Source organism: Diadema setosum, chromosome 7 (assembly GCF_964275005.1).
Source record: "Diadema setosum chromosome 7, eeDiaSeto1, whole genome shotgun sequence".
Lineage (NCBI taxonomy): Eukaryota > Metazoa > Echinodermata > Echinoidea > Diadematoida > Diadematidae > Diadema > Diadema setosum.
The window spans coordinates 35207520-35220442 of record NC_092691.1 but is presented as its reverse complement, the minus strand read 5'-3'; the positions used below and the strand labels follow the sequence as shown (position 1 = coordinate 35220442).

Here is a 12923-nt window from a genome sequence, read left to right as displayed (position 1 = left end):
CAGTGCCACTGATTTCAAATAAAGCCATACATTATGGAAGGGATGCTTGCCATGGTGTACGGTGACAGCTACCTATGAACACAATCTTTTTTAGACACGTCAAAGTGTGTGTGTTTGTGTGTGTGTGTATACGAAACTGTTTGTAAAAAAAAAAAGAAAGAAAAAGAAAAAAAAACCACTTGATAAAGGCAGCTGTATATGACTGTGCATGTTTGACCATGATCCCATTGTCCATTTAAAAAAGTGTCACATTTGATGTGCTATAGTCATGAATTTCTGATTTTTCTTTCTTTTCTTTTCGTATTATTTTGTCCAGAATGTCATATGAATATATTGTAAAGTGAATGCTCTATGCTGTACACAAAGCTCAAGTTCTGTGAGGCATATCTGATGTGTATCTGCTCTATAGACTGTCAAACATTTATACATGTAGTGATAGATAAGATTTTTTCTTTTAGCTCATCAGAGAATAAATAGATATCTAATGAGATCATTTTGGGATTGTGCAAGACCTAGATAAAGAACTTTAAAAATTGACTTTAAGCAAAAACTTGAATATTTTTATATTGTTCAAACTCAGACAAGTATAATGGAAATTAATGCTTTATCAGTTTTGTAGGAACTATGTGATAACAAGTCAATACCACCACCTTTCTCCAAAATTACTTATTTTTGACTTTCTGTTTTAAGCACCTTCTACCCAAAGGGTGTTGGAGGCACTCTAAGAAACTATTTTACACCTCACTTTCTTCGAGATATCAGCTTACCACAGCTCAAAAGTTTGTCTCTGTAGGGTTTAGGTTATGAAATGTCAGACATGAATAGTGACAGTAACAATAGTATACAATCATAACACTGAATTGATGGCCCAGAATGTATAACCTGCTCAGGTCCAGTGTCTGAAAAAAAAAATGTCATTGCATTATATGACAACTTGTTGTCAATGATACTGAAGGAGTTCATGTGTGTGATACAATGTATAGGATACTAATATTTTGTCACCAAGTGAAGCATTGGGTTCTCTCTGCTGAGTTTGCGTTTTCATTTTGCACACTTAATACGATTTGTGATTTCAAATTGTTCACAAATCTCTGTAGTGCACTTGAGCGTGAGATCACCGGGTTGCTCCGATGGTGTCGTTTTGGGAGTATTAACATGGGGAATATGAACATATGGTTTGGAGAGTGCAGCACGAAAGGAGGGTTATACTGGGATGGGGGGGGGGGGTGGGGGCAGGGGAGGTCAGTAAATCATAGCTTCTCCAGATGCTCTGGTCAAGTAAACAAATCTAGAATATTTGTCTGTAGACGGATTACAAAGTACTGGTATGTATTTTTTTTTTTTCAAGGACATAGAAAACTGAACAACAACTGCATCATCATTACGTGAGAGAAGACATTTTGTCTTATGTCTTTGACACCGAAATTTTGCCAATCGCAATTCTGACATTTTCTGTGATCTTGTAATGATCTCGTATGTCCAGGTATATATGTGAGCACTTTTTGAGTACACACTGTTATTCTGGAGCATCGCATTTTGTTATTTTGGGTTTCTTGCTACTCTAGATCAGATGTGGGGAAATTAGTTTTCAACTATCTAGGACTTAACTTCAACTAATCTCTCTGCTAATTTTTCGTTTTTATCTGTCAAAAACTATACTTGAAATTCGATGACCTGGTTGTTATCAATAGAACGTACCATAATGATATGCATAAACAGCAGTTACATTGGAAGGGGAAAAGAATATTACAAAGTGCCTTTGCCCAAAATTTATGTTGCTCTTCTGCTCATGCTTCATACACTCGTGATTTTGTTACATTTCTCTTTCTTTTGAGGAGGATAATGATAAAAAACAACAAGTTTTCTTTATGAGGGCAGGGAATTCTGATTACCTTTAAAATATTGAGTTTCATCATCATTATGACAAATATTTATGCCATAGTGTCTCCTGGCAATCAGAGGCAAGACTGTTGGAATAGGCACTTTGCTTGATGAGGGTCTGTTCCTACGATGCAGTGGAAGACCCTGTGTAAGTTATAAAAATCCCTGTATGTGCTTGTTTGTCTGTCGAGATGAATATTGATGAAAGATATGCAGAATATAATAAAATCTCTACAATAAAAGATAATGTGTGCTCAAATGACTTCTTCATGTCTACATTTCATGATCGAGGTCTGAGAATGTTTCTCAATCACACCTCCATGGTTTGAGGGTGAGGATTATGATGGTGGTGGTGGTAATTTGGATGTGTTTGGAGTCTTTGTTTTTTTTTCAGTGTGTATGTGAGTGCATCATTTGAAGTATGTGTGTATGTGTGTGTGCATGTTTATACGTGTGAGTGTGTATGCATATGATGTGTATCTTTGTGTTTATGTATGTATCAACTGTGTCTCTAAGTATTTTGAGTGTGTATGTACTTGCTGAATTCATTTGTGGGGTGCGGAGAACAAGAGTACAATGATCACCTTTATTTGGTAATGCCTGTTGAGTATAAAATACCATAGGAGAAAACTTCTAATATATAGAACAGGAGAAAATAATAAATGTGACTTATGTGTATGTATGTAAGGATAGGTGAATCTGAAAGACTTTTAATTGCACATGATGGAGGGTTGTAACAGGGAGGTGGAGGTAATCATCATTACAATGAATGATTTATGAGGAGAAAAGAGCTAGAGGTGGATGTGGATATGTCACAAAATTAAGACCAGTTTTCATAATTGATTTATTGATGAGGCAGACAAACAAAAATCAAAGATTAAGAAGTTTGAAGATATATCCTGATTGAAAAAAAAAATGCCGCATTACTCTGTTGAGAAATGCATTATAGCTTAATTCTTTAATTCTCTTGAAGTGTTTACAAAGGTCCTGTAGGATCTTTGGTGTTTATTTGACAGAAAATTTGCATTGATGCAGAGAAAATCTAAGAAGTAATTTATTAGCTTCCATTATCCCTTGCTATTTTCTTTTTTATCACTACAACACTTTCTTTCTTCCATTCCTCTGCCCCCCCCCCCCTCCTTCCAAGTTTTCTTATTATAGTGCATCTACACTTTTTTCTACCCCCCCCCCCCCCCCCCCCTCCCTTCCCCTGTCCCTCTTCCCTGTTACTCCCCTCTCGACTTCCCCCCTCCCTGAAGTGAAGAGGCGGGAAGGGGCCCTGATCTTTGTGACGTAAAGGGGCGCGTCTGAAAGACTCGCCCTGATTGGATATCTGCTGGTTCGTCAAACACCGTACTTGTAACCTGTTGCGAGATTGCCTTCTTCATAAGGAATACATGTGAAAGGTGTACGTGCATGACCGAGACCCCATGCGTGGCATTTATAAACATACGAAACCAGCATGTCTTCGCAAGGTGTACAGACCGATTTTGTGACGCTAACACGCTTTGTGTTGGCCGAACAGAGGCGTTTTCCTCAGGCCACGGGAGAACTGACCACTCTCCTGAATTCCCTGCTGACCGCTATCAAGGCAATATCGTCAGCTGTGAGAAAAGCCGGTATTTCGAGGCTGTAAGTCACATTTCAGTAACATGGGACACTTTTTTTCCGTATATGGGACTAGGGCAGTGGTGTGCGACTGACTGTTGATGTTGACGTCACGACACTGGATAATGTGTGCTGTGTTGTATCAGCAGCACATTCTAAATTAAAGATTACTGTACTGCCGCCATGGCGTAGCCCAATATAATGATATAGGGATTTACACGTCAGATAAAGTGTCAGAGATGGAATTCCTTGAAGGGTTTCGAGTATGTTTATGTTGTCTGAGCCTGGTTGAGAAGGGCAAGGATCAAAACCCGGTTGTTGTGTCTTGAACTCTGTGTTAAGACATTGGCCCATTGCTGTCTTCTTCTTTTCATAATGATTACTGTGCACACATTAAATGGTCAACCAGTTATGCAATTATGTTTGTCATCAGTGTCGAGTGTCATGTAGATTTTGATTGTTGTAGATTGGGATGATGTAATTGTGGTATAATCGTGATATAGTCCCCACCATAGCCCATAGGCCCCACCGCAGTGCGTGTGCACCCGCGGACTAGGGTTAGGGTATAGGGTTAGGTAGGGTTGTATTTAGTACGGACATGCAGCGGTGGGGACTATATCACGATTATGCCGTAATTGTCATCCACTTTTAATCATGGATTTACAGGGGCTGCAGAACTTTTTTTTTCTTTTTCTTTTGTTTTTTTAAGTGGGAGGGGGCAGGGCAGCAGGTGTAGGACCCTACTACTGCACTGCAGGTCATCTATAGGCCCTGGGTTCTAGACCAACTACTAAAGACCGTCACCCTACTGAGAGAGTACAGGAGAACACAAACAAATAAAACCCACCGAGGGAAAATTACTGGCAGTTTTAGTCTCTATCACTATCCAACATTAAAGTTATGCTGTATTGTCTCGGTTGAGGTGAAAGCTCCAGACACATTTTGCCCCTTGTCTGTTCAGTTATGGCATTGAAGGGTCAGTGAACACAACCGGTGACCAGCAGAAGAAGCTGGACGTCATCTCTAACGACCTCTTCATCAACGCCCTCAAGAGCTCGTACACGACCTGCGTCCTCATCTCCGAGGAGAACGAGACCGTCATTGAAGTGGAGACGGAGAGACAGGGGAAGTACATCGTGGCCTTTGACCCCCTGGATGGCTCCTCAAATATCGACTGTCTCGTCTCAATTGGGTCCATCTTTGGGATTTGGAGAAAGGTAATCATGCTAGGATATTCCAGATTCACGTGTACGTTGTTCATACATGTTTGTATTATTTATGTTCATCCTCATCGCCTACAATGTGGTTTCTTGACAGGAATTTTTAAGCCCTCAACCCCTCTGTAGCTTGCTCACAATCCTTTTAAGTGCTTCCTTAGTGTTCGTGTTGACCAAATCCCAAAACAAACACAATTTTGCTTTTTTCTAAATGAATGTAGACCTATGTTGCACATTGTACTTGTTTTTAAGGTACTGGGTATGGACAGTCACTGCATTTGATGATAGCACACTGACTTTGAGGAAATTTCCTGATTCATAAAACATAGAGGATGAAATTGCATTGTTGTGCTGTGTATTGCCCATGGATATTAATGCTCAAGTTCACAAAGGTGGTTCCAATCATATCCATGATTTAGATTTAGTCCATGGACTAAACTAGGTGCAAAATGGGCATACCTTTCACACACAAGTATTGGCAAGCAGTCATTATTGGATGTCTATTGGCTTACCCAATCTTACACATGTTATGTGCATTTACACAGGAGAAATTTGCATAAAACGAAGGACTAGATCTAAATTACCTTTGTGAATTCCTGCGTAAGTGTGAAAGAACTTCACATAGTGTCTATTATGAGTGCAAGTAATAAGTCTAATGGATGGACACAAGCATCAAGTTTAAAAGTATCCAGCGAGAACACCAGGGGCCCGTTGCATAAAACTTACCGTTGAATTTCAATGGTAACTACCGTCAAAATTAGGCATCACAGCCAATCAGCATCAAGGATTATAAAATTTACCGCTAATTTGAAGACTTACCGCTAGAAAGGAGCGGTAAGTCCAGCGGTAAGGGTTTCATGCAACAGGGTGCAGGAGCCCACTGTGATTACATCTGTATTTCTCTCTATCTTTATTCTATTCTTCTGTTGTCTGTACACCGACATTCACTTGATGTCAACAGACTGGTGATGGTCCCGTGACAGAGAAGGACTACCTCCAGCCTGGTCGAAACATGGTGGCCGCAGGATACGCCCTCTACGGCAGCGCCACAATGGTTGTCCTGAGCACCGGTAACGGGGTCAATGGCTTCCAGCTGGACCCGGTGAGCATCTGCCGATTCTAGTCTTAACCCAAGACTTTCCCCCAACTTATGAAATAGAGCAGCATCTTGCACTCTCTGCAGTTAAGCTGTTTAAAAATACGGCAAATCATTAAAAAAGTATTCATTGTGAGAAATTAGAGTTCGTACACTAGAATTACCACTGTTTGATGTGAGCCTATTTTGGTTATATTACTGAGTGCTGCGCTAATCTGCTCATATTGTCTGATGTGCTTTTTGTCCAAATTCATTCGTTGTCGTATTGCCACAAAAAAAAAAATAAATAAAAAATATGTAACAAAATTACAGGCAAGGTATGAAGACTTTACATCTGGATCACTGATACAAATGGAATCACGTCAATAATTTATTGACTGTATTTATTAATTTATCTGTCCATGTATTTACCTGTATATATCTGCTTGTACCTACCATCCTGCCAATCTGTCCATCCATCCATCCATCCATCCATCCATCCATCCATCCATCCATCCATCCATCTATCTATACAAATGTGGTTCTGTCTGTCTAGATTTGTCTTTCAGTTTGTCTGTCACCATTTATCTATCTTTATTTATTTTGTCCATCAGGCCATTGGTGAGTTTGTGCTGACTGATAGGGACATGAAGGTGAAGCCGAGAGGTAAAATTTTCAGCATCAACGAGGGCTACGCACAGTACTGGGACGAGGCTATCACTGAATACGTCAAGTCCAAGAAGTTCCCAGGGGTGAGTGACACGGCTGCATCAAAACCAGTGATCAAAGCACATTGGGTGATTTCATGTTTGGTGCTAGTGCCAGTGCTAGTGCTAGTGCCAGTGCTAGTGCTGGTGCTAGTGCTAGTGCTATCTCGCCACTAGCACCGGCGAGAAGAAGGTCGACCTCAAAATTATGACATATTTCCGATTGCTGGTGCTGGGCTCAGTGTTGAATGTCATCTGCTGAACCAAGCTCTGCCATTCGTGTTAGCAATTTACATGCTTTTTTTCCATTGGCTAACACTAGCCTGTAGGGATGATCATCTTTATCATTTCAAGTTCGGTGCTGGTGTTAGCATTGCCGTGCAAGACCCACGTTCACTTCCATAAGAGATGTACATGTTACATGCAGAGTCTATGCTTAAATGCAATGGTCGCCCACGTAACATACACAAACACTCTAGACATGGCTTCATAAATCTGAGCCTGGGAGAAAAATTAAGATAGGCAGTAACATACGAGCAAAAGTTCAGATAAGGTTTATATCAGATTGAGATCAAGTTAATATGAGATACCGTGACAGGCTGAAGTTCTGTAAATGTTCCAACAAAGCACTGGGTGTTAGAGTGATACGATGTGTTGGCTCAGTGAGTAGAGCGGCTGCCCTCACAATCGGGAGGTCGTGGGTTCAAACCCCGGCCGCGTCATACCAAAAGACGTTAAAAGATGGGAGTTGCTGCTACCTTGTTTGCCGTTCAACAGTTAAAAAGGTTAGAGCAACGTCGATCTGGCGCTGCTCAGTGGCTGCCGGGCACACGATCAATTGGGCAAAAAGAATTTCCATTCTTGGACGATAAAAATTTGGAGTTTATATGGAGTGGAGTTTTATTATGAGTTGAGGTACTCCTAGGATGCCATTCTAGACAGTTTGCTTCATTCATTCTAGACTGCAGAACTGCCAAGTCTCCCTGATTCTGCAGGAGTCTCCCTGAAAATGTCAAGATCTGTTCATGTCTGAATAAGAGAATGTTAAAATCTCCCTGATTTGGGAATTATTTTCACACATTGAAATGCATGTAACACACAGATATCTCCCTGATTGCTGTGTGGAATCTCTCTGATTTGGATGTGGGAGTGTTGGCAGACCTGTAGACTGTTAGCGATCCATTGCTCTTTGCCACATTTGCTATTAAAAAAAACAACAACTTCACATTCCACATTATTTTGCTCAGTGAGTCTGTGCAGTTACTTTAGTATTTGAGAAAGGAGTCTAAATTTATTGTCCATGAGTTATTTTTCATTCATATGTCAATATTAGTATTGATTTCAGTGAATATGCTTTTTTTTTTTCACTTATCCATCCACTTTTCCCACCTGTAGGATGGCCAGGCCCCCTACGGTGCACGGTACATCGGTTCCATGGTGGCAGACATGCACCGGACTCTCAAGTATGGCGGCATCTTTTTGTACCCTGCACACAAGAAGAGCCCTAAGGGAAAGGTGTGGTTTATTCACTTTTTACCATGTGAAAGTTTCTTTGGATCACTACAGATGAAGAACATGTATAACATAAAATGAGATTGCTGCAGAGTGACATATTAGTCTCTTGTTGTATTATGTCACTATATCATGTCGTCATGTCATTAAATACACTTTTCCCCCCCTTGGGAAATATGAAAGCATTTACTCAAAATAGACTACACTGTGTCAACTATCCTTAAAGTTATGTAAAATCATTTCCATTATTGAAGCAAGCCTTCTTCGCGCACCATTTCTTGTCATTTCAGTATTTCTTAACGTATGTCTGATTGAGCAAGACATGGCTTGTTCTCAGCGTAGATACTTGTAGTTTCAAACCAAAACCTGAAAAAAAAGATGGTTTCTCATAAGTTTTGACTTTTCATGTCTTTCTGTCTGTTATATAGCTTCGCCTGCTTTATGAGTGCAACCCAATGGCATTCATCATGGAGAAGGCTGGCGGCCGTGGGATCGCTGGTCAGGAGAACATCCTGGACATCCAACCCACGGCCATCCACCAGCGCTGCCCTGTCATCATGGGCTCCGCAGACGATGTCGAGGATTTCCTCGCCATCGTCAAGAAGCACTCTCCGTAATCCGCCTGCGAGGGCGGTGCTTGATCTGACCGCGAAGTTCCTGTTGCGAAATCCAACCTGTCCAAGTGAGCTTTGTTTAAATGTGTTGATAGGCAGACAGCATGCTAATTGAAACGTTTCTCAAATTTGCGGAGTTCCGTACTAGCAAACATGTATTTGATAAAAAATTTTCAAGCATATCATCATCTGCAGAAATTATTCAATTCTGCAGAGATGTTCAAAGCATTGGTGAAGCTTACGAATAGCTGATGCAGGTTTTGTATTGTGTTTATTCGGTTTTGTGTGTTTATTTCATGCCATTTCATGTCTGGATGGGTTTGAGTTTATCTAGATATTGTTCTCTTGTACAAGTGCATATCTGCATATTCCATGTCATGTCTTCATCTCACAAAATGGTTAAAAAGCACAACTTGCACTAAATATGCACAGAATATGACTTATGTTTTGTTTGTCATTCACTTCACATTTACTCAGATAGCACAGGAAAATCCTGTGGGCTTTTTCATTTTTCATAATCCCAATATCACACAGAGTTAGTAAGAAAGACAAACAGGAACCCAAACGATATACAGCAAATGTATGACACGATATTTTCCTAATGCATAAAAATTAGAGAATGTTTGCTTGAATATCTTTGATAATTTAAGCTATCACAAAACTATCCTAATTCACATTCTATAGCAGTTTTTCTGATCACCATATTTTTCTATTAATGACAATGTTTATGTGCTGAATTTATCATTGTTATGTTATTGATGGACATGCTTTGTTTTTTCATTCCTTTTTTTTCTGTAAAAAAATCAAGCTGTGTTGTAGTAGTTAAATCTCGAAATTAAAGTGTGCCATAGCAGTGTGCTAGGTGTGCAAAAGTATCCAGTTACATTCAATTTAAGAGTGCAATGAAATTGTAACAATTGCCAGGGTCATTGGGAACATGTCCTTTCATTACATCAGTTATTTTCCTGTAAATGTTGATTTGAAAATTCAGTGTATACATTCCATTTCCTCCTGTTAGGATAGTACGCAAAACACTGATATGAGTTATTGGGTAGTGTAATAAAGAAATATATTCTGACAGTGCAAGACAATCGATTTCTAAATCATGGGTGAAAACACACGCACTTACAAAAATTGTCAGCAAGTTATGTACTGCTTTTACCATAGAATGGCCAACAGGAAAATGTTATTTTAGGTTTGCCACGACTTAAGAGTGATGAAGGATACAGATGTTTAACCGAAGTCAAAGGTCGTAGACATGTTTTCCCCATTATCTTGATGCGTGAAATATAGGCCATCAATGTTAGCGATCAGATAAGATTTATGAAAAATGTATGCACAGCTATATGAATTTAAAAGTGTTTGAATCTTATTGAAATGAAGAGATAAATAAGTGAGATACTTGACAATTCCTAGAGACAATTATTTATATTGTGTATTGTGTATATCATGATCATTGCTTTATTTTTTCTCAAACACATATTTGTTTTTCGTTTTTGCTTATTTTGTATGTCATCTAAATGGACAATAAGAGGATGAAATGGGCCGTGTACTATACCCAACTTAAGGGGCATTCAGTAGTCATATTATGTGCATTTGATACAAGAGATGCAAAAAAATAAAAAAAAAAATAATGATAATAACATAGATTGAAATAGAGGGAGCTGTTCATGCAGATTTTGAAGAGTGACAATATTCATCCAGCAGCTCACCAAAGTTGCTTTAATGAAGAGAGCAGGGGTGATCGCTGGAGATCCCTGAAAGCTGTAGTCCAAGACTGAAACCCGTGTTGGTTATGATGTGGTCGTACAGTTAATGGCTTTAGAAGTGGAGTATATGTGATATTCTGTCGAAGGAGTTGGATTTGGACACCCTAGAAGAGAAAAATCGTGTAAAATGAAAAACTTTGAACGTTTGTCTGTAATGAGGTTTAGATACTGTCTGGAGTCTTCCATGAAGCACGTGTCATACATTATTTTCGTATTACCTGTTGTTGGCTGATAATATAATTCCAAAACTCACAGTTTATAGCTTTTGATAGTTTAATTTTGCACACTTCAGTGATGTAATGATAGGATGTTGAAGTGTTAAAACATGTCTATGTGTTTAGGTGATGACAAAATCAAAAACAAATCTTGTAGCTTTTGATTGTCACGGTACGACAAGTCTTTTTTTTTTTTTTTTTAGATGTGTGTTGCAAGTTGTGCAATCGGTGATGGGAGTAAATTTAACACCTTTTTGATTTTTAAAAGCAACTTGCCAAATAAGGACAGACTTCAAACTGCCAAAGACTGTGTTCATCATTTGCTTTTTTCTGAGCTTCAAAGTATTTTTCCCTCCAATGAAAGCTGCAATAAAGACACTAAATTATTGAATATTTCCAAATGGAGATAAACAAAATGGATAATACTGCAGGCAGGTTGAGAGAATCAATTACTGTGTAAGGCATGAATTTTGTAAGCATGATAATTCTTGAGTGGTTGAAGTTTCAGTGTAGAAAAAGAAAAAGAATGAGGAATAACTACCATCCCTTTACAAAAGAAATCTTTCTTATTTCCCACATCTCGGATGAGTTTGAGGTGCGTTTCGAATACTTCAGGCAACTTTTACATGAATACTGTATGTTCCATATATTTAGTGAATCGAATTTGTTGCAAATCGGGACTTCCCGATAATTTCACAAGTGGTTGAAATTTGTGATCGCAGAGTACATTCCTGAATGGAAAACTCTATGAATGAACCCCACATTAATGTTGGGATTAGAGTCAATATTTTTGCATGTTTTTAAATTCACGAGTAGCACCTGGCTCGCGAAAATAAAAACCCTGCAAAATATATTGTGTACAGTATCAGTTTAGTTGTGAAATGTGCAAAAATGAAAATCGCAAAATATGTAGCATATACACAGATGTGATTTGCCTGATGGAAGTTGCTGAATGGTGGATAGGATCACCTCAGCCAAATTCATGGCACTTGACTTGGCGATGTGAAGGTTTTCCCTGCAGTTACTGCCCTGAAATTTAACTCTATCTTGATGTTCCAATGTGAAAATCATGAGGATTCAATAAAATGGTGTTCCAGCAAGAAGCATTCGTGTAAGATGAGGTCATTTGTGTTTAGATAGTTGTGATTTACCACTTTGCGCATGTGACCAGATGAAACTTGACTCATATGCAACTCAGAAGACAGAAAGGAATCAAGTATTGTTTCTTTGAAAGCAGTCAACAACTGCCAGTGGAAATAGATAGATAGACAGTGTAGATAGATAGATAGATAGATAGATAGATAGATAGATAGATGGATGAATAGGTAAGATAGAAGCAATCAACAGCTGCCAAGGAGATAGATAGACACATAGATACATACACACATACATACATACACACATACATACGCACATACATACATGCATACATACACACATACATACATGCATACATACACACAAACATACATACATACACACACACATACATACATACATACATACACACACACATACATACACACATACATACATACATACATACATACATACATACATACATACATAGAGAGAGGGAGAGAAATATGAATAAAATCAATCAACATATCTGTTGGATATTTTTCTGACACATGGGAAGGGGAAAATGTACATGTACAATCAAAGGAATTGTGACACACAAATCAAAAAGCGGCACAATACATTTTTTTTTCTCCACATTAGAGCATAGTAGAAATTTATTGCCCATGCTATAAGCCATCCTGAGCAAGGAAAAAAAAAAGAGTGAAACTGAAATAGCACAAAATAAGGATATTTTTAATGATTACTAGAACATAGTAATTTTTTAACTTTCTTGAATATTCAGTATCTCTTCTTTTTTTCCTACCATAGATTAGTATCATTTCTTTCGTGAATCTTGCTTGCTCATTTATTTCTTCAAATATGTCTTTACAGTGACATCAGTTTTATCTGGGTGTTTATCCTTTCTGTCGGTTTTGCTCCACAAATTACTCACACTTCACGTAGTCATGATAAATCTAAGAACTGCAGATCAAATTAAACTCGTAGATATGTACTGATAAAGTTCTACACTACTTTGTTTTACCATCGGATGCCTCTAAAAGCAATCTGATTTTCCTCAAAATCCTCCAGGCTTATAGTGAACTTATGGAATGCCCAAGGGGGGGAAAAAACGTGAGACAAAAATGAAATTGCATCTGACACACAACAAAATTATATTTACAAACCCTTAATTAGTACATTTTCTCTCTAGGCTTCAAAGCATGCATATTTTGACATCGATGTCAAAGATATATTTTTTGTTTG

The 12923-nt window shown here is 38.5% G+C and overlaps 1 protein-coding gene across 1 annotated transcript; it reads left to right on the top strand.

Moving 5' to 3' along the window:
- The first annotated feature begins 3291 nt into the window (after positions 1-3291).
- LOC140231307 (fructose-1,6-bisphosphatase 1-like) lies at positions 3292-11701 on the top strand. Its single transcript, XM_072311456.1, has 6 exons — positions 3292-3513; positions 4451-4706; positions 5668-5808; positions 6396-6533; positions 7884-8003; positions 8429-11701. Exons 1-6 carry the CDS (start codon positions 3344-3346, stop codon positions 8615-8617), a joined length of 1014 nt encoding a protein of 337 aa, XP_072167557.1. The 5' UTR covers positions 3292-3343; the 3' UTR covers positions 8618-11701.
- Positions 11702-12923: the final 1222 nt, after the last annotated feature.